The 22,710-nt window shown below is 36.3% G+C and overlaps 2 protein-coding genes across 14 annotated transcripts in view; one reads left to right on the top strand and one right to left on the bottom strand.

Moving 5' to 3' along the window:
* LOC132701716 (uncharacterized) overlaps positions 1-22,710 on the bottom strand; it is a 239,485-nt gene that overhangs the window by 42,689 nt on the left and 174,086 nt on the right. For 2 of the 4 annotated variants that reach the window (XM_060669856.1, XM_060669857.1), the window contains exon 1: positions 4,378-4,465. The exons of 1 other annotated variant lie outside the window; for it this stretch is intronic. The gene's annotated coding sequence lies outside the window, so the exon portion shown is untranslated. Of the gene's footprint in view, positions 1-4,377; positions 4,466-22,710 lie in introns of those variants that run through there. One more of the 4 variants, XM_060669858.1, reaches the window with a different exon arrangement.
* Positions 1,668-22,710, top strand: part of LOC132701700 (mitochondrial 2-oxoglutarate/malate carrier protein-like) — a 47,754-nt gene continuing 26,711 nt past the window's right edge. For 7 of the 10 annotated variants that reach the window (XR_009618813.1, XM_060669824.1, XM_060669822.1 and 4 more), the window contains exons 1-2: positions 2,588-2,739; positions 20,922-21,035. Coding sequence is in view for 9 of the 10 variants with exons in the window: in XM_060669824.1 (XP_060525807.1) it covers positions 2,713-2,739; positions 20,922-21,035 (141 nt within the window). In the remaining variant the exon portion in view is untranslated. Of the gene's footprint in view, positions 2,036-2,088; positions 2,740-20,921; positions 21,036-22,710 lie in introns of those variants that run through there. The other 3 variants (XM_060669831.1, XM_060669830.1, XM_060669823.1) reach the window with 3 other exon arrangements.

The following is a 22,710-nucleotide window of genomic DNA, read 5'->3' as shown; positions in this document are numbered from 1 at the left end:
TGTTCAAATCAAATTATGGCATCTTTAGCAGTTTTTCATTTATCTCCAATAATTTACCCACAATAGATGTGTAAAAAAAGTAAGTAATTGAACTTAATTTCCGACTTCAACTTCGACTCCTTCATGTCAGCACAAGCTTTTAAAACTGCCCCCACTAATGGGGGCCTAAACCAAAACGAATGAATTATTTTTTTATTTAATAAAAAAGTGTTTCACTCAGCTTAAAAAGGTGTTAACATAATATTAAATGTAAATACGTTGTAATTAATTTTTGTCAAATAAGATCATTTAATTATTGTGTTCAGATGTTATTATCGTCAAATAACCGTTTACCCCGCGCTGCGCGCGTGGGTTTATCCCGCTTCTGATGTGTCGGAAATGGATCGGAATACCCGATAAATTGGCACAAAGCGAATGGCACGATATTGATAAAGCGCGTTACTGTTCAAAAGTGGATTATCTGCTGAGCACTCGCGCGAAACTGATGCGCTACTAACTAAACAGGATGTTTTCCAGGTACGCAGTCTAACTTCAGGTAGCATGTTTATGTGCATTTTTTTTGGTCTTAATATCACTGATTACGTACAACACATTGTGAGTGTATCAGATGATAAATGAATAAATAATGCATGAACGTAGCGAACGACAGAGAAAAATAGAGTATATGAATTGTACAGGGGAAAAAAGATGAGGGTCCATTTTTTGCCCAAATAAGAGCAACAGTTAATTCGTATAACATGTCGGCTATAGAACGGTATCTACCTATATGAAATGGCTAGAAAGGTGACAGTACAAAGACAAACAAAATTTAAAATGATGATAGAAAGATGAAAGTCGATAGGAAATGGCAACGTCGTGCTAGTTCACCGGCTTATGATCGTAAACAATGCATGTAGTTCGGTCCCTAGTTACCGACTTGTTTTTATTGACGTAATTAGTTATTATTTTGTTTTTAAAGTCTTGCGATGTATTTTTTGTTATTGCATAATGGTTGAGCAACAAAACATGAGGAAAAGAAAATCCTATGGACGAATGCAGGATGTAACTAAAAAGTTACGCTTTAGTAGTCATTAAACTGGACAAGGCTGCAAATGTTCAAAACTTAGATGTTTCGAAAATCTCAGTGCAGCCGATTTAAGGTCGATCGTGTCCAAGTTTAATCAACTACAAAGTTTTGATGAACAATCCCTTGATCTGAGTGGTTTAATAACGTGTAACGCCATCGTCCCAGGAAATCTGAAGATGAAGATGATTTTCATTATATGAGATTCTTCAAAAACAACGAACTATACAAAGCGGATTAAAATGATTCATGCTGTGGACCAAATAAAAATTTCACGGTGCTTAGAATGTTCATTATATTGTTAACTTTGTTAAAAGGATTAACACAATCAAAATGGTTTTTCCTGTTCGTGGACATCTATCTAGAATGCGACAGATTATGGCTTTAGTGAAACAGTACAATAATTATATTCAAAATCCTATTTTTCTTTACCATGTTCTAGAGTAGTCTTCCGAAATAAAAATCACAATTAATCAGAATTAAGTTTTTTGGACTCTCGTCTTTTTTCTCCTGTACTCTACATATGCCGATATGGGACGCATTCGATGATGACGATAAGAACAAAGCAAACACCAGTTGTCGTTCTACACGACTAACGTCGGAATGACGTATCAACAGTCACTTTAGGCCAAAGCGAGGGAGGACCGTCGTCGCCCCGTCCAAATTCCAGTGTAACTTTTTCGGCCCCGCCCTATTTCCAAATTCCAGTGATGAGTTCGCAACAGAAACCGATCCCAAACAGGTACAAGTTCCTTTTCGGCGGTTCCGCGGGATGCTGCGCCACCTGCTTCGTTCAACCACTGGACCTATTAAAGAACCGGATGCAGATGACTGGTCCGGAAGAGCGAAAAAAGTACAAAACGTCGCTCCACCTCATGGCCAACGTTATCAAGCAGGAAGGGGTGCTTGGATTGTATAACGGCCTCACGGCAGGTCTGCTGAGACAGGCCACCTACACCACCACCCGATTAGGTAAGCCTCCGACCAGATTATGAATAGATATCCACCGTGACTGCGCCATATAGGTATGTACACGTGGATATCGGACGTGTTGACGTTCAACGAGAAACCGCCCAATTTCGCGCTGAAAGCGTCGGTGGGCATGTTCGCTGGGGTGTGTGGCGCGTTCGTGGGAACCCCTGCCGAGGTGGCCCTCATCAGGATGACGTCAGACGGTCGCCTGCCGCCGGACCAAAGGCGAAACTACAAAAACGTCATCGACGCTCTGATCCGGATCTGGCGCGAGGAAGGAGTCAGGACGTGGTGGAGGGGCGCGGTACCCACGATGGGTCGAGCAATGGTGGTGAACGCTGCCCAGCTGGCCACCTACTTCCAAGCCAAGCAACAGTTACTGGTGACCGGCCGTTTCGAGGAAGGCGTGTTCCTCCACTTCATGGCGTCGATGATATCGGGCGTGGTTACAGCCACCGCTAGTTTACCGGTGGACATTACCAAGACCCGGTTGCAGAACATGAAAACGATAGACGGCAAACCGGAATTCGGGCCCATCGAGGTGGTGGTGAACATTTTGAAACACGAAGGGGTGTTGGCGTTTTGGAAAGGTCTCACGCCGTACTATTTCCGAATAGGTCCCCACACCGTTCTGACGTTCCTTTTCTTGGAACAGTTTAACGCGGCTTACAGAAAATATGCCGCGTAGTGATCCCGAAATCGAGGTAATTTTTAGTTTTACGGATAGAACGCGTTAGACTGCCCAGTCAACTCCATGGATTTTGTTTATCGCGAGGCAGGTGGAAATGCGGATTATTTTCTTTGTCATATGCGATAATATTGATAGCTGATAAGCGTAATAAGAGATTATTTCTATATTACTCGTAAATTTTTCTAGTTGTTTTTGATTTTCGAGTGGTAACGAGTATTTTGAAAAATCATTTCTTTCAACTGATTGGGGGATATATATTTTTGACAGAAATAATTTTGTATATTATGCAACAAGTGCGGTAAACGGCATTTGACTTACGAGTTTATTTGACACGAGCGGAGCGCAGCCGAGCGAGCGTTTAATAAACGAATGTGTTGCATACTATACTTTTTTTACGACCGTTAGTTTTTGGGTACATTTTCGCAAAACAACGCGAATATATTCACTGACATGACCGTCAGAATTGATAAACATCACAATTCAAAGCATAGGAAATATCTCCGAAAACATGCGATTGCTTCCAACTCCCGCCCAATATCAGAAGTGGTTCGGGTCCGTGGGAAACGAAACTGACATGATAAAGTGACGCTTTCCGCACGCTAGATCGGTGTGTAATTAGGCATTTTACAGACGGGAGTAGAAAAACTAACCAGAATATCTTGCGTATCTAATATAATGCTTTTTTATTTGTTCAATGAAGTGAAAGTAACTAAGTACGAACCTGTCAGTTTTCACTGTAAAGGGTTTTAATAAGAAATGTATATATTTTCCTAGAGAATATTTTGGAGAAACAATGGTGCTGACAATAGGTTGAAGGGGTAATCCTGGTTTGTGGGGTGACAGATTTTTAGACGGAATCTGATATAGAAGAAGCGTTAATGATAGATTTAAGGATGCGTGACGTAGGATCTTTTTTAAGTTGATGATATGGTTCGTCGGTAAGAATATTTTGAATTTTTTCTTGATATTCGTGTTCATTTCCACCGTAGCATTTCCTTTATCTGCTTTTAGGATTACGATGTAGGGATTAGATCTTAGAGATTTTAGGGCAATGCGTTCAGGCTTTCCAATATTAGATTTAGTGGGTTTTCATTTTTTAAGGATCTTTGATCAACGAAAAATCCGAGAGTCTATAGAAATCTATAAACAACCTAACAATCTTAACCGCGACTCAGATCCCTACCTGTCAATGTCAATATAGGAATCAGTATGGTAACAAGAAACATGAAATGTCTGGGTGATGCGTGCGGATCTAACAGGAACATGAAAACTGGTTAAAAAAATAATGAATTTTTACCGTGTAGTATTACTTTTGAGAAAACTCAGCATCATATGATGTGGTCAACAAAAAATAAAAAAGTGATGCAACGTGGGACCTTGAGGAACTCCTGACGGAACACAAAAAGTAATGCGCTTGAACATTCTGAGTTGTTTAGAATTCTCTGAAGCATCCGAATCTCTAATAAAACAGGGGGCGTTTGCAATTCCAACGTTGCCAGTGCGTTCGGGTAAATCTGGCAACGCGGCGATTTCCAAAATATTTTCTAAATATATAATAAGGTGTCACTCGAGTACGTTTTTATTGGAACAATCGACGGGAATCGGTTAAATTCGGAAATATATGAAAAAAAAAACGAAAAACGGCGATTACCTTAAAAGCAAACACCTGGTGGAAAGCTCGTCGCGAAATATTACCGCCTGTGAGGTTGATTTCGCAGACTTGACGAGCGTCGAGCAAACCCGAGACTGCGGGAGAACTATCCCGATTTTTAGAAGCGGGACGGCGGACTTTGGAACATGCGCTTTCCCGGGGAGAGAGAGGGGTGGTGGAGCGGCTGGGGGTTGCAGGGGCTTCGGGCCCGCGTTCGTTGCATGCCGGGATAAACTTGTAAATTATTAGCCGCCAGACTGGAAACTGAATGGCGGAATATATTCACACTATACTGGTAGGACGAGGGTAATTGGGGACTGAGTAAAAAGAAAAACCTGATCTTGCTCGACTGATACTTCAATGTTTTTAGTTTTCGGTTTTTTTTCTAATGACAAACGCATGACATTTGGAAAAGGTTCCACTCGGTCAACAAAACTATAATTAATTTATAACCCTTTCAAAACATTGACTTATTATTAAGGACATATATATATATATATATATATATATATATATATATATATATATATATATATATATATGTATATATATATATATATATATATATATATATATATATATATATATATATATATATATATATATATATATATATATATATATATATATATATATATATATATATATATATATATATATATATATATATATATATATATATATATATATATATATATATATATATATATATATATATATATATATATATATATATATATATATATATATATATATATATATATATATATTCGTTCGTTGAACTCCGACTGGAATCCTGCAAATCCTGCATCCGACTGGAATCCTGCAGACGTTTCGCCAAAATCTCACTTGGCATCTTCAATGCTCGCGCTCCGAAAACACTTCGAAGTATATATATATATATATATATATATATATATATATATATATATATATATATATATATATATATATATATATATATATATATATATATATATATATATATATATATATATATATATATATATATATATATATATATATATATATATTAATGAAGTGTAAAAATTGCTCAATTTGCTAGACGTTTGTTAGAAGCACTATACCGAGCAAAATTGTTTAATCTTCTTTAATTTGATCACATAATAATAATAATAGCAATAGCAGACAACTTTTGCTCTATTTTACAAAATTGCCAAATGTTGAGAATATAGAAATTTATTATGTGCACAAAATTAAAATAAGTTCCTAACAATAAAAACTAAGGACTCTGCGGAAATTTGTTCGTAACCCAAAAACTAAAAAGTTGAATGTCATCGTATTTTCTGTTATTGTTCGGAATTAAATTCGAATATAGAAAAACTAATTGAATTGAATAGAAAAACTAATTCAAAACAACGTAGAATTTGAAGACGAAGTGGAGATGGTGGTCGAACATAATAACAATTTAGAAGACGACGACGAAATTTGGAAAAGTAGGAGCAGCAATAAGAACAAGTGACATGACCAAAGTTCGGAAGTCAACTGTAAGAAAAATTGGTGCAAATGGGATATTCAAGCGGAAAGTGAGAGAAGACGCCGGTACCTGGCGAGTTATTAAAGAGCAACACGCAGATCTAATTAGGCGTATAATCTAGGACGCTTAGAACGTGGATTAGTTGTGCCAAAAACACATTGCGTACTTTTTTGAAGAAAATGGATTTTCAGTTCCAAACATCTAATAAAACTGCTAACTAGAGAGGAAAATAGGTATTCATAAGAAACGTGGTCCGACACTCACGACACATTAAAAAAAAAGGATGGTGTGCCTTAAGATGCCTTATTTTTGTCTGCCAAAAACCTTAAAGATTCAAGTGGGGATTACCATGAAAACATGGCCGCGGAAATATTTGAGGACTGGTTTGAAAGTAGACTGTTGCCAGAACTATCGCCAAATACTGTTATTATGTTGGATAATGTCTCGTATCGTTCAGCCGAAATTAGAAAAATTCTAAATGATTTATATTTTGAAGAGAGCTACACGAAAAAACAACTTCTAATTATTAAAAGTAAAACATTTTAATGAAGACTACAAAATCGATTCGATAGCATAACAAAACCGACATGACATCTTGAGATTGTATATTAAACCCGTTTGAGGTGATTTGTTCTGAGTTGAAAGCGCATAGAAGAAGAAATAACACTGCAGTCGGCAAGAGGTGGCTAAAATATCAGTACAAAGCTGGTCTAACTGTGAAAAACGAGTAATAAAAGAAGAAAATTTTTATCGAGAACGATTAGTGGAGTTGATCATTGAACTAGGCGGCGACAGAAGCGAAAGTGACAAAGTGATGCTTTGTTGTTATTATATTTTATATTTTGTATATTAATAATGATACTATGTAGAAATGTAATGAAGTAGAACGTAATAAATTGTTACTTTGTACTATGTGTATGTACTTGACGATTACGGGTAAAGGTCTGTTCGGCAGGGTGTTCTGTAAGGGGCTGCGGATTTGGAGTCGGTTGTAAAAGCACTATATTTCTGGTCTAACTATGGTCACCATTTCAGATTTTTTTTTAAATTTCTAGGACATTAATAACACGACGAATAAAGTCTGAAGCGGGTGTTAATGGCGCCCATGCATCAAAGTGGCTCTCCTCCGCACCCCCGGACCCTCCGACGCCATTTTCCATTTTAAAGCGATATGGGGTGCCGCCATAAAACTGCCGCCGCATAATCCCCGATATACGCCATCGCGCCGGGCCTCTGATTACCTTGGTGTCGCATTATGCGCGCATAATCGCGGGCCACCGTGTATAAAGCCCACCGTGTTACGCGCCCACCCGCCCCTCCATTGGTAAATTTAGCAAAGGATAAATTCTCCGGTCTTTGTTCGACGAACGTTCGACATTCTAAAGATACCCGGGACTCACGAAATTAAGTTCAAACTATGCCAGCCATGTCGTGCACCCTCCACGTCATCGGAAGCGTATTTTCTAGCTTATCCTACAGACTGCGCCAATTTACCTCAGATTATTCACGGGCGCAGAGGCGACAAAGACAGTCGAAACGCATCGAGCGTTAACTTTAAAATATTTTCTTCTCTTTAATGTTTTCTGGTGTCACTTCCCTGGAATGTCCTATTGCGTCTTGCTACATATCACTTGCCTTTTTCCTGAAGGCAACTTAATACCCGTTGACAGGCCTTTCGTGAAAGCTTACCTAGGATCGGTTATATTTTTCTCTCCACACTATACCTATTGGAAGATATACTTGACAATGAGCATAGGCTGTGGTAAACTAAAAAGAGATCGTACAACATTAGCTTCATTGACAAGAATCTCCGTTGTTTTTTCTCTGTTTATATATGTAATGTAATACGTAATAGATTAATTCCTGGTTTGCCCTTTGGACTTGAACAGCGCTCTGCCGACAGGTTATAAACCCAAGCATTATTTAGAATTGTTCACGAGTAAGTTGAAAGTTGATGCTTGCCTTGCGGGAATCGAATTGGACGGGAGGAAATTCGCAAAGATCCGAAATAAGATAGTTCTACTGATAGAACCAATCAACTATATACACGTTCAGGATGCTGGAGATGATGCAACAGCAGTGTTTGAGGCACTACACAAATCTTTTGAAGATAAGGGGCTCGGCATTGTTAAGAATACTGATAAAAACTAGATTAGAAGATTGTGAATTTGTCAAAGATTCTGTCAACCGAATTATTTTCACCGAAAACAAACTGTTGGCCTCAAAGTAAGTGAAGAATGGGTCGGAACCATATTATTACCAGGTTTACCCTCGGAATATGAACCTATGATAGTTTTGAAGTTGCTATAGCTGGTGATTCGATAAAGATGAACTGTTACAAGATGTAAAGAAGCTTTAAGCAGACCAGACAGTGACAAGTGGCGCGAATCCATGATTGACGAATACAATGCACTTATTGAAAATGTCACTTTAGTGGAATATGAAGAACAAAACTTCTAAAATGTAAATGGCTATTCAAAATTAAGAAAGATTTGGAAAGGAAGATTTTAAAGCACAAAGCAAGATTGATTAAAGGATGTAGTACTCTCCTGTAGTGAGGTGCACAAGTATCAGATATTCACTAGCATTAGTTGCCGAATTTGATCTAGACATCTACATGTTATAACTTGAGGGCTTTGAAAAATACAATAAGGTCAACGCAATCAACGACTGATAGCTGCATTTATTTCAAATTAGCCTTGTTGCTGTTTATGTCGATGATATGATATTTTAAGTAATAATGCTGTCGCCAAAATAGAACTGAAGAAACAGTGCGTTTAAATTTAAGATGAAATATATTGATGAAGCGTGTTTTGATTTGCAAATAACACGAGATAGAAAAAATAAGAAGATATGATAAAATCAAGAATTCTACATAAAAAAGCATGCTGAAGAAATGTAACGTGTCAAAAGGTTGAAATTATTGGATATGCAGATGCTGATTGGGCCTGTAATATCGATCATCGAAGGTCAGTCACTGGAAACATATTTTTAAAGAATGGGACAGCCATATCGTGGGCCACTAGGACAGAGAGTTAATGCATGGCAATGAGCATGGTTATGGTTAAGATTAAGCAGGGAGTTAGGACAACGTACAAAACACACTTTGGTTCATATTGAAAACCAAGCCGCTCTTAACCTGGTATAGAATGGAGCACATCATGCAAGAACGAAACATATCGACGTCCGGCACTATTTCCTGAAAGAAAAGATCTCTGAAAACTAGTGGAAGTTTAGATATGTTTCTACCGCTCAACTAGTGGCAGATTCCCTAAGAAAAGCTGTTCCGAAGAATAGAAACTAATGCAAGGTTTGAGTTATTTCAAATAGAGGGGCTGTTGGAAGATGAACTTGACAATAAGCAAACACATTCATAGGCTGTGGTCGCGGAAACTAAAAACATAATCTTTCCTTTCCCGTTTCCTTGTTTTCATTGCTCTTTGGGCCTGAACCCAGGTTTGCCTACAATATCTTCTTTTTCAAGTGCTGTCTTCGTTCCGAAGGTTGGCAATCGTCAAAGCTATTTTTAGGCTGTATAGTATTTTTGAGACTGCTGTTCTGAACAGATTGGTACCGGGTATGTTAAACCATTCACTTTGCTCTGTCATAAAGGAATATTAATGGGAAATATATCAAATGAGATGGTAAGTGAACAAAAAGAAACGAAATTCTATTTATAATGATATAAATAATTTTAATGCATACATTTTACCTACTCCTATGGACGGAATTTATCATTATATTACTCTACACTTTTCTGAAATACAGATTTATTAAGTATTCAGTCCAGATAATTTGAAACCTCGGGAACCAAATATTTCGGCCGATATCCTTTTGTCTTATCTGCATGCACGGACTATTGTTTCTAGTCCCCTCGTGTCCCATCGTTTCTATAGCTCCATACACGTCACTCCCGCGAAGGAAGGGATAGATGAATCAGGGAGTCCTTCGGAGCGAAAATTGATTCGCAATCGCGTCCCGAAAATAAAAGATCTCGCGCGCTCGTCCGTCGGACGTCCAAAATGATAAATAAACTACGTGTTGGCGTCTATCTCGGGATGGTGTGTTGCAGCCTCCCGATCCCCTCCGACGCGATAAATTTCCGATTTTAATGGGCCTTCTGTAAACAACGGCGCGTAATGACTACCTCGTATCCGTAATTTCCGCTATATATTCAGAACGGATTTTCCGAATATCGGTTGAAGAAAAAAGTCCTTCACAAAGTAGCAGGACGGGGAGGGACTATTATATTACGGGTTGCAGCTCAGGGGCGTCACTAATCGAATTTCCGACGGGGACGAAAAAAATACTTGTGCCAAGTAAAACCGTAAAAAATATTTGGATTAGCCCCAACATTTCGAATGATAAGTCAAAAAAAGTGTTCCCAATTGAGGGAACATTTTTTTCGACACCGTATATAAACTACAATTTATTTAATGGAAAATTTCACACCAGCAGTTTTTGACCAATCAAGATTGATTTTTTTTTAATTTATTAATTTTAATTAATCTTCGAAAATTTACTACTTAAAGATAAAGATAGCTTTATTTCCATAAGACTTAATGTAAAAGTATAAAATTATCTTAATATAATTAGTAAATTAATAATAATAATAATAAGTAATACTGATGGATAAATAACAAATATATAAACAGTAACAAACAACGAATACGTATTAAAAGGTATCACAACAAAGAAAATCCTTAATATTGTAATAGTAGTTATCTTAAAACAAAGGGACTATTTACTGTAAGAGACAGTCGATGTGTAGGTATTTTTATGTTAAGATTCGGTCTTAAACTGTACTGAGGGCATATAAAGATTAGAGTTACTTTTTACATACGCGGCACAATTTTGTATGTACATACTAAGAAGTGTCAATAAAGAGTGTTGTGGCAATAGATTCCGACATGAAAAATTCCAGGGCTTAAACAGTATAGTCCGTAAAATGCGTTTCTGCATCCTAAAGACTTGCTCCGCACATGGGGAACCTCCCCAACAAACCAAGGCGTAGTTGAGACACGAATAGACATATGAAAAATAGTACATTTTTAACAAGGGGAAAGAAAACCTGATGGCGGAGCCTCCATATGACAAAGCAGTAAGCAGAAAGTTTTCTGAGAATGTGGTCCACCTGTTCGGACCAGGAGAGTCTCGAGTCTACATAAAGTCCGAGGAATTTTACAACACTTTTCTGTTGAATTGTGCTTTCATTAAAGCGTACTAATAAACTCTTATTTAAATCCCGTGTTGAACAGGCGATCATCTCAATTTTACTTTTATTCAATATCAATTTTTTAATTTCTGCAAAATGTTTCATTTGCCCAACCGTTGTCGTGGTTGCAATGCTAAGTTGCTCAGACGATGCTGCAGAAAGGGTAGAAACTGCATCATCCGCGAAAAGGGAAAAGTAGGTATAGGGAAAAGATGAAAATATATCATTTATAAACACTATAAACAATAACGGGCCGAGTAAACTTCCCTGAGGTACACCACAATTCACTGACCTGGAATCAGAGACGTATTCAAATCCTAAGGTATCTCTCAATTTGACCAACTGCGTACGACCCCCAAGAAAAGACCTTAACCAATTTAAGGCGTTACCTCTAATACCATGTGAACAAAGCTTGTCCACTAAAATATCAACATCGACCAAGACAAATGCTCTTTGTAGATCGAACAAAACACATGCTGTCTGCTGCCTTTCTTCTAACTGGGTAAAAATATGCTTATATACAGAGAGAATGGCATCCTGCGTAGACCGGTTTTTTCGAAAACCAAATTGCATGCCGGAAAAAACGTCTCGACTTTCCAAAAAATTAGAAAGTCTTAAATGCAGTGCTTTTTCGAAGATTTTTGAAACAACGGATAGGAGTGCTATAGCTCTATAATTTGAAATAATTGTTGCACCGTTTTTTTTTATGGAGTGGTGTGATTACCGCATTTTTTAGAATGCTGGGAAAGGATCCATGCAAAAAGGAATAATTAATGAGATATGTCATCGGTTCTGCAATAGTGTCTACCATATGCCTTAACACAGCGCAGGGAACGCCGTCCGAACCCGCTGAATACTTCTTCGTGAAAGACAAAATTATATTGCTAACTTCTGTACATAAATATGGACGTAAACACATGCTCTCTGCAAGAGCTACATTTAGCGAGATCGTATTCTTATGTGGTGAAAACATATTTTTCAAACTATGATGTGCTTTTTGTGAACTTTTTTTAATTGTTTATAATACAACATGAGGCCTTCCTTATGTGGGTTTAAGGTGGCGAATTTATATAAGTCTCTATAATTACGGCAACGCGATATACTTCTTGGGAAAATTTAATCTCGCAAATCGCGTACTCGAAAACCTTATTTATTCTGGAACAAGGGATTGATATCTGCGTAAAACTTATATCATTGCGTACAAAAATTGCTACGCCTCCTCCTTTATAATATGATCTACAAAATAATCAGCAAGTGTGTAATTCTGAATAATTATCGGCTGAATTTCAAGACTGTTACACCATGTTTCAGTGACACAGAGGACTTGAGGAAATGCAATTGAATGCAGTAAAATATACAAGTCGTCAGTTTTCTTTTTCAAGCTCCTTACATTAATGTGTCATATTTTTATATGTTCGTCTCTTCTCCTTACAACGTTCGTTTTAGTTTCCTTACTTGGGAACGGCGGTGTCATTAGCCTTTCAGCTGATTTGAGGCAGGTGGTCTGAAATTTCCGTTGGACGTGTCTTGAGTTTTTGGAAATCGGTACCTATTAATACATGCACCGTTTGGCCAGAGGGATGGGTTGTACACTTTTTTGACATCCTGTATAGGAAAGAATACAATAAATGACGATCCTCGTTCCGTTCTCTTTAATTCGGTACAGCTAAATTCAATTTCCGGTGCGGTAATGTTTAAGAAGCGCCTCAGTTCGTTGGTTGTCGTTTTTGAATCCAATCTATACACGTGCAGGTAACCCAGTTTACGTGCTGCAACCACTGCAGTTTTTTGGTTGGAACCTATAACAGGTTTACGTACTTCTGTTGTCCGCACCCGATTAGGACCTGGGGTAGCTGAATTCAGTGGTTTTACAACAGATCCCGTGATGAACTTTGCCTACTGTTTATTACTCCAAAACCGCAGCCCCTTATAGAACACCCTGTCCGTTTTGCTTCATTCCACGATCTCCACATTTGAAAGTGTTAAAAATAGGAATCTTCAAAAAATATTTAATTGTAAGATTCTAATAAATATTTATCTGTATCTGTATCTGTACCGCAAATATAATCTATAGCCTTATAAAAGACTGTTGTAGTTTACCCTTTAAACTATCCAGTGAAAACAGTCTCGCAGATGAGACTCTTATTCGTTACGATCCATCTCAGGTGAGACCTACTTAATGCAGAACAAACATCGGTTGGGATGGGTTTTACCACGGTCCTTCGAAGGTCTGCGGTTAAGGTGCTGTAAAACACTTAAAACGTGAAAGCAATAAATCCACTATATTTTTGGTCGTATTATAAAGGATTTGCAAAATAAGACGATAAAAGAAGTTGATAACTAAAAAAGTATAATTTTCAATATTATTATAATCGGGGCAAATTTGAAACGTTTTCAAAAAAGTTACGGTGATTTTGTTAATAAAAATGTACATTTTCGAAAAACACACTTTGAAGGTGTGCAATAGTGGCGACCCTGTACAATATTTCCAAAATTCATTGCAACGTATAGCAATACAGAGGGTAATTCGGTTTCAACCGTCCACACTGAATATAAAAATTGATATACTAATGGGTGTTTTTTTTCGATGTATAGAACTTTAAGTTGGCATTACTGTTCAAGATGGCGACCGATTTAATAGCTGTCAAGTGATTTATTCTCAGTTTGGATTGGCAATTCATCATGAATTCATCAAGTAAGGCGTAGATTCGTCGAATGGGCCCAAAACGAGATTGCCGTTGTTCCCGATTTTCATAAACGATTTTTGTTTAGCGATGAAGCGCACTTCTGGTTGAATGGCTACGTCAACAAACGAAACTGCCGCATTTAGAGCGAAGCTAATCCTCAAGTGTATGTCGAAACACCGTTACATCCAGAAAAACTGACTGTTAGGTGCGCTTTATGGGCTGCTGATGGCCAGAACGTTACAATCAATGGTGATCGGTATAGAGCTGTGATTACTGACTCTTTCATTTCTGAATTGAATAACCATGATGTTCAGGAGATGTGGTTTCAACAAGACGGCGCAACATGTCACACAGTTTGTGCCACAACGATTTATTGAAAGACACGTTTGGTGACCGCCTAATTTCACATTTTGGACCTGTAAATTGGCCTCCAAGATCTTGTGATTTAACACCGCTAGACTACTTGCTGTCGGGCTATGTAAAGTCATTGGTCTATTCGCCGTGTTATTGCCGACATACGGCCATAAATGATGGAAAAAGTCATCGAAAATTAGACGTCCAGATTGAACTACATCCGCGCCAGCCATGGCGGTCATATGCCAGGAATCATATTTAAAATGTAATGCCACAAGATTATCTTTCGGATAAATAAAATTCATGTCAATCGAATAATCCATCGTTGTTTTATTGCAACTTAAAGTTCTATACATCGAAAAAAAACACCTCTTACTTCAAACGATGTGGACTATATTCATGGGCGTAACTGGCCACGCCCCTTGTGGACGTGCCTCTGAAAATTGTCCTTTCCCATATAAATCGAGACGTTTTCATTCACGGGCCATTATTTACGAAATAGCAATCGCATAAAAGCAATAACATCCTGTATTGCTGGAAGGGTGGGGAGGAGAATGCAGTTTCAATTATCAGATAACGAGATATATGACAACGTGATTTCGGATTAAATTTCGCCATATGCAAATTGCAGCCCGACGAAGTGCCTTGATTATCTCCGAACGCTGATTGATGGACAAAGGCCTGTAATTATTATTGTTATTTGGTTTAATGGGATTGCGCGGCAGGATCGTATCTAATAGCCCGTACCGCGCCAATGCGCCGGTTCGTCGATAAATAGGTTTTCGTGAAGTTAAGTAAAACATCACCAAAAGCCACTTTGAACCAAACAAATAAGCAAAGTAAAATAGTTCGCCTCACTTTTTCTATTATAAATTAAAACAAACACTTTGTTATTAAAAACCATTAAATTTTAAATTTTCTTGTTTTCGAAAAATCCATCGAATATTGGCAAATAAAATAAAATGTCGAACCTAAAATCTTACCTTCTACGCTTTGCTTTCGCAGTGAGATAGATTTAGCTGGTTTTACAAGAATTGGCACTCACTTTTTTTTTTGACAACTGGCAATAATTATTATAGCTCTATAAACAGTTGTTTATATAATAAGGACTTACAAACATGAAATTATTATTCTCAATATGTTCAAAGCTCTTCACTACCAAAACTCAACATTCGGAGTTGCAAAAATAGTTGCAACCGAAGAGAAATACAGGATGAAAAGAATAAATGAAGATGCAAACATGCATTAGAAGAACAATACACAAGTTTTGAAGAAGAAGTCAACAAGATGATTTGTAAATAATATTACAGTAGTAGTAGTGGAAGTTTCTTTGAATAATTAATTGTGTCAATTGTGTCGAGTTGGCAATATGTATTATCTGGATGAAACTTGGGTAAATGGATGTACCGTTGGTAATATAAAAATAAGAAAAACTGCTAGGCGATGGAGGGTCCACTAGGAAAATGTACAAGATTAATAATTACTCGCGTTGGTAGCAAAAATGGATTTGTGAGTGGTGGCTTATTAGCATTTCAATCAAAACGAATTGGAGACTATGGTGAATGCTGATGTGTTTGAAGACTTGTTCCAGCAATTACTAGATCTTATTCCTACCGGATTTCTTACGGTCATAGATAATGCCACCTACCGCTCAAGGAATTCCAAAAAAATGAGGAGGTATTGTAGATGATAAATTTGGATAAACCTCCGTGAAGGACGAAATCGCTAACTAACGAAAACTAACCAAAAGCTAAATTTTATCTCGTTGCATATGGAATTTGGAAGTGTCAGATCCCCAAACTTAACGTTGCTTAACTTGTTTTTTATGTGCATACATAAAAAAATTAGAATAACACTTGCTTGTGCAACTTATTACTTTCCAAAATTTTAACAACAGAAATTGCATCGAGGTCAAATCATAAAATATCCAAATTCGCAGCAATGCCACACCAAACTGACTCAATAAATTATCTTCTAAATACCATTGGCGGCTAAATGCAATTAAACGTTGATTTATAAATAACACCAACAAAAAACATAATTTTCAAATTACAATTAAGATGAGAAAATATTCAATTATGTTTTTGAATAATTAAAATTAGGTTACAAAAACATCTTACCACCAAAGCAGACTCAGACAAAATGGCTTACAAAGAAACGCAGGCAAAAGTTTGCAAATACGTTATAAAAAGGAAGAACGAAACTTGGGAGAAAGAATGTAATCATCACAAAGGATAAAAAATCGATCAGTGAACACAAGACAGCATTACAATAGGTTCCCCGCTAGGACTAGAATATATGGAAGTAAGAATAATATTTATTTTCCCGAAGACAACTACAAAATTATATAGGAATGGTCATTTACATAATAGCTACAATATTTTTTAGACACCATGGGAATGTGCCACTTAGAAACGATAGATTCGCCAAGAATGTTAGCGGACCTATTCTCAAATTCCGTACTCTTTTTAATAAAAACGTTGGTATGCCATTGGATCCAGAAGACTTTGTATTTTTTAATTTATTTTTTAAAATATGCAAGAGCTCATCCTCCATAAAAGGTAATATATATAAGTCCGATCATTAACATCCCTAATAAAACTCAGGCCAATACTTTTGTTACCTAACTGAATGGAACTAAGAACATTTTTGGCAGCACCTATAATTTTTTAAATACTTAAATATTAGGCTCATTCTCGATTTTATTACCTCCTTATTCATTAAATTAAAATTCTCAACACCGGATCGACAATCATTCGACAACTCCGAAATCACCCTCCAAGTGAAGGAAGCATGTAGAGGCCTCAAAAATAAGAAGGCGTCGGGACCAGGAAGAACTCAACTCTTCAAAAGGCGTCTTAATAGCTTTCTATCTCTGACACAGCCCTTATAGTGACATGACACGAACGGTTATTGAAGAATACAAGTGGAAGTGCAATAAAATATATGTGTATAGGAGGCACACAACAAGACCCCATTCTTGGAACCAAACAACGTATTATACAGACTAAAGAAAATAACTATTTGGGTCTAAAGGTCTCCAAGGTAGGAGACCTATCTCATTACTAGATGGTATACTATGGGATCAGAGTATCTCAAAACAGAACAAACAAAAAATTTACAACTCGATTGGCAAAAGCATTGTAACATATAGAAGTGAAGCGAAATGAGAGAAAGCTAAAGATGACAGAAATCGACTTCTGGAAAATCGAAAAGAAATAAAATCAGAAACAACATCATGGATGATACAAAAATGAAACAACTCAGATGGTATGGCCAAAGAATGGGTAATGAAAGGCTACCAAAATAAATTCTAAGATGGACTTCTCCCGGCAGAAGGAGAGAGGAAGACCCAGGCGAATCTGGATGGAAGGAATAAAATCAGACGTGACAGAAAGCGAGCTGGACAATGTTATGTTATATTATGTTGCATTTTGTAGTGCAGTCCAGTGACTCACAGCTTAAATGATGCAGTAGCTATAACAAAAACTAACTGATTTACTTTTTGTCTTAAATATTTATAATGAAATATTAATTATATACAATATTAATGTCATAGCTTAAATGATGAAAAACAAAATATAACCAAATCAACTGCATAATTTGAAATACTCCTGCTAATATTTAGTCGGACCTCCCTCATTATCGATAACGGCCTGTAGTCTTCTGGGTATTGATTCAACTAATTTTCTAGTATACTCCGGGGAAATTCATTCTTGTTAGATATTGGGGAACTATTTTCTTTGTTTTTCAATGTTAACCACAAATTTTCAATTACGTTTACGTCTGGTGACGGGGCTGGTGTCTTCATAACATTTGGGCAGTTATGAAGCAACCAACTGAGGATCCGAAATGACGTGCGCTTTGGATTGTTACCCATATTTAATTTTTGGGCACTAGCAACCAGATGCTGTCTTACTATTTCCAAATACACATATTGGTTCATATTTCTTTCAATGAAATGCATATTACCTACTGCTGCAGATGACATGCAGCCCCATAACATTACTCCACCTCCACTGTTCTTTATCGTAGCAAAATTTTCAATTTTAATTCTTCGTTAGGCTTTCTTCATACTGATATTTTTCCATCGGATCCAAATAAGTTTAGTTCGACCATGTAAACTAATTTTCCGGCCGAATTCGTCGAATTGTTTCCTGGACCTGGACACACATCTTTGAAGCACTTTTTTTTTATAATTCGATACCTCCCTTACAATCCGTCTTTTCTCAGGTTCATTGAAGATCTTATTTGGAGCTAACCTTGACTAATTCTAGACCCTATTTTCGATACAGTAACGCTCAGTGATATGCTTAACATTTGATAAATTTACTTACCATGTTGGCTATGTCTCTTTGGCAATATCCATTTCTTTAGAATTAAAAAAAAAATCGTTTTACTGAACGAAAACGTGTTTTTTAGATGGTTCTTTACTAACTTCATTTCAATAAGTTGTTTTTTTTTCGACATAAATAAAGAGATATTCAAACCAGTTAGTTTATATTAATAAAGCTAAGCTTAAGTGACACTTTGCGCACTCTTGATCCGTGGTTAATTGGTCATTTTAAAGCAGGGAAAAAATTTAATCTTCTTGTCACTGCCATGTTATATATGGATTTTACAATGGACGGAAACGACGACTAAAGCCGTACGTAGAAATTTACATGAAATATAACCCTAAAACGTCAACGTCACTGTCATTCAAATGTCGTCGTCGACCAAACCGGCAAGCTCGAAGTCCGCGACAAATTTTAACCGAGAAAATAATCCAGCAGACGTTAAAGATTCTCTACCCTTTGCCGAATGGTCGGATCACGATCTAAATTCGGAAAAGTGGGACCAGGGGGGAACGTCAAAGGTAACAGGACGATTATAATTTAATTAACAAACGTTGCCGTGGGCGATTTGAGGTCGGATTTAGGGATTCCTCGGAAAATATCTAAATTAAGGAAAACGCGGGCTGAATATCACGAACGTGGTACAAATGATCCGAAACGTGAACTAAATCAAACTTTAATTGGGGTCCGATTAATTTCGAGCCCTTGATAAATACACCGGCACAACTTTGATATTGATTCTAAAATAACAGGTTGGGAAATGTGAGCTTTAGTAATAATAATAATACTCCTTTATTTCAATTTGCTTACTGAGGTCTAAGTACAAATGAAATGACGTCACAAGCAGACATATAATTAACCAAAATATTCGTCAAGTCTATATGGTTCTAGGCTTATTAACATTTTCCTAATACTTTTCTTAAAATTTTTAATAGTGCTTATACATTTCACAGTAGATGGTTAAATATCTTGATGCACATATAATAAGGTCTTTTTTCAGTTATTGACAGTCTGTGACTAGGTACCATAATATTCTAGGTTAGAGTGTTATAATTGTGAATTATGTTTGGGATAAATTCATTTCAATTTTTAAATATAAATATTTGCTAATATAGATTCCACCCACGGTCATTATCATAAGCATTCTCTGCAAAAGTCAATGTACTGCAGTTCTCTTTTGAATAATAAACACTTTTTTTAGTTCAGAACTACAACCCCAGAATATTATGTCATACGGTACAATACTTTCAAAATTGACACAATAAACAGTTCTTAAGGCTTCTAGATAGATAGATAGATAGTCAGGAGTCTGGGCTATTTGATTTTGTTGTGTTCTAAATAAAATCATCTTTGTTTTATTAGGATTGACTGTTAGTTGGTTTTGTTGGTTTCCAGGTGCTAAAATATTTGTTATCAAAAAAATGTCTATGCCATTGGTAGATCGTTGATATAAAAAATGAAAAGGATTGGTCCTAGTATGCTACCCTGTGGTATCCCGGTACTATTTTGTAAGATTTCAGATTTTGTAATATCGTGTTTGGACGATGAGGTGTTGTTTTCTGTTTGAAAGGTTTGATTGTATCCAATTCAGTGCTTTGCCACGAATCCTATTTTATCCAATAAAATTTTATGGTCCAGGCAATTGAATGCCTTACTGAGGTCTAAGAATGAACCTACGGCTAATTTTTTTCCTCAAACTGCTCCAAGATGGTTTTTGTGAACTGAAAAATGGCGGAACTGGTTGATCTGTTTTTTAATTAGGCATGTTGAGAGCTAGAGAACAATTGACATTTATTCATATGATCAACTAATTTGGAGCATATCACCATTTCAAACAGTTTGGAAAAACTAGGTAAAAGACCAAATGGTGGATAGTTATCTAGATCTTTCAAGTCTCCTTTTTTGTAAACTGAAAGACAGCTTCTTGATTGAGTTGTTTATTAAGTAACACAAAACTTGTGGTATTACGATAGTTTCACTATACTAGCCGGAATTTGGTCATAGCCACTGCTATATTTGTTTTTTATATAAACGAAAATTTCTAGTATTTCAATTTACCTGTTATGTTGAAATGGGACATAAGTGCGCGTCCAAAAGTGCTGAGAATATGGTTCTTATGTGCTTGTTAAAATCGTTTTTAAATTTTGTAGGATCTTCAGGGAAGTCTGGAAGGTTTTTCTTACTTTTTTTCTGTACTTTCGCCGTAGATTGACCACATTCTTTTCATGTTGTTATCCGAGTTTACTATTCTCTTTTCGCGTAATTGTTTTTTTCTTCAATTTTTTGTTTTTGACAAGGTTAGCAGTATATCTAGTCTCTGTTTAATCCCTTTTAGAAAAGAAAAAATATATTCTTCGTGTTTCAAATAATCAATAACTATAATTTTTTAAAAATAATATATAAGTTCTTCATAATAATTGGATAATATATAACATATTTTTCTATCCACCCAGCAGGTCCTTGAGGAAAGTGGTCCCGAATACCTATTCGAAGATCCTCAGCGAGTACTTCTCCCGTCAGGCCTGGAGGCGATTGAGTGGAAAAGATGTTCGGAGGCCTTTCGAGGGGTGAGTCGCAGTAAAGTAAATTTGCTTCCATCGGATTTTATTTTACAAAATTTCGTTACCAGTAGATACATTATATATATATATATATATATATATATATATATATATATATATATATATATATATATATATATATTTATATATATATATATTTATATATATATATATATATATATATATATATATATATATATATATATATATATATATATATATATATATATATATATATATATATATATATATATATATATATATATATATATATATAAATATATATATATATATATATATATATATATAAATATAAATATATATATATATATATATATATATATATATATATATATATATATATATATATATATATATATATATATATATATATATATATATATATATATATATATATATTCTCACGTATTGATTCACGGATGGAAAAATGTGATGACACTATATTCCGGGATATCATCCGTTCGCTCGTTGAACTCCGACTGAAATCCTGCATCGTGTTCGAAGTGTTTTCGGAGCGCGAGCATTGAAGATGCCAAGTAAGATTTTGGCGAAACGTCTGCAGGATTCCAGTCGGATGCAGAATTTGCAGGATTCCAGTCGGAGTTCAACGAGCGAACGGATGATATCCCGGAATATAGTGTCATGAACTCCGACTGAAATCCTGCAGACGTTTCGCCATCTTCAATGCTCGCGCTCCGAAAACACTTCGAACCCTCAACACAGTGTCCATTCTCTACGTGGCCAACCCGTATAAGTTGTCGTTGCTATTTCTTCAAGGATGTTTCTTCTGGACTTCTGAGTCTTTTCCCCTTCACTATTCGGTCTTCCATTTCCTTTCTTGTTCGTCCACTATTATCCATCTTAGTTCCAGATCCTGTTCTTCTCCGCCCACATACATGTATTTTGTTTTGTGAACTTCTCTGTTTGTTGCCACCTTTTTCTCATTCAGCTGCACCAGGCTAGATATGTGATCCAATCACGATCGGTCTACTCTGAAGCCTGCTTTTAATTAACTTCCCATAGACACCCGACTCACTGTGCTAGTGGCCGAAATACATCGGTAGTTGGCACACTCGTCTCGCTTTCCCTTCTTATGGATGGGTGTTATCCAGGCCTCCTTCCAAATAGCAGCTATTTGACCTTCATTACTAATTATTTTGGAAAAGAGCATTTCAAAAAAGGATGTAAGCTTTTGTGTGCCGTTTTTTAGCAGTTCTGTTTCCCTTTCAGACTTATTGGGTACCTTTCGAAAATGCGCTTCTTTACATAGAATTCAATAGTATAAATACAATATTTTTAAAATTAATAGCTTAATAGAAAAGCTGCTTGTTATAGTGGTTTTAGGAGCCCTTCAAAATAATTAATTGTCCAACGTCAGTAGGAATTTAAAGAACATAAAAGAAAACACAGCTATATATTTGGCCAGTGGTTTATAAAAAAAATGAATACGCGTTTTCCCATTGATTTAATTTATCTATTAAACTAAAACCTAGCGTCTTTCAAAAGAACAATTAAACAACTACCAGCACGTATTTTGTATGCGGCATAATCGATTGTAGTAAAGTAGAGGTATATTAAGCATTCATAACTCGTCATGTCATCATTGTCACAATGTAATTTTCCACTCTGGCGGCACAAAGTCGCAAATTGATTTTGCGAC

This window comes from Cylas formicarius, unplaced genomic scaffold, assembly GCF_029955315.1.
Source record: "Cylas formicarius isolate icCylForm1 unplaced genomic scaffold, icCylForm1.1 PGA_scaffold_5__7_contigs__length_24384050, whole genome shotgun sequence".
In the NCBI taxonomy this organism is placed as follows: Eukaryota; Metazoa; Arthropoda; class Insecta; order Coleoptera; family Brentidae; genus Cylas; species Cylas formicarius.
This window is presented reverse-complemented; position numbering and strand designations above follow the sequence as displayed.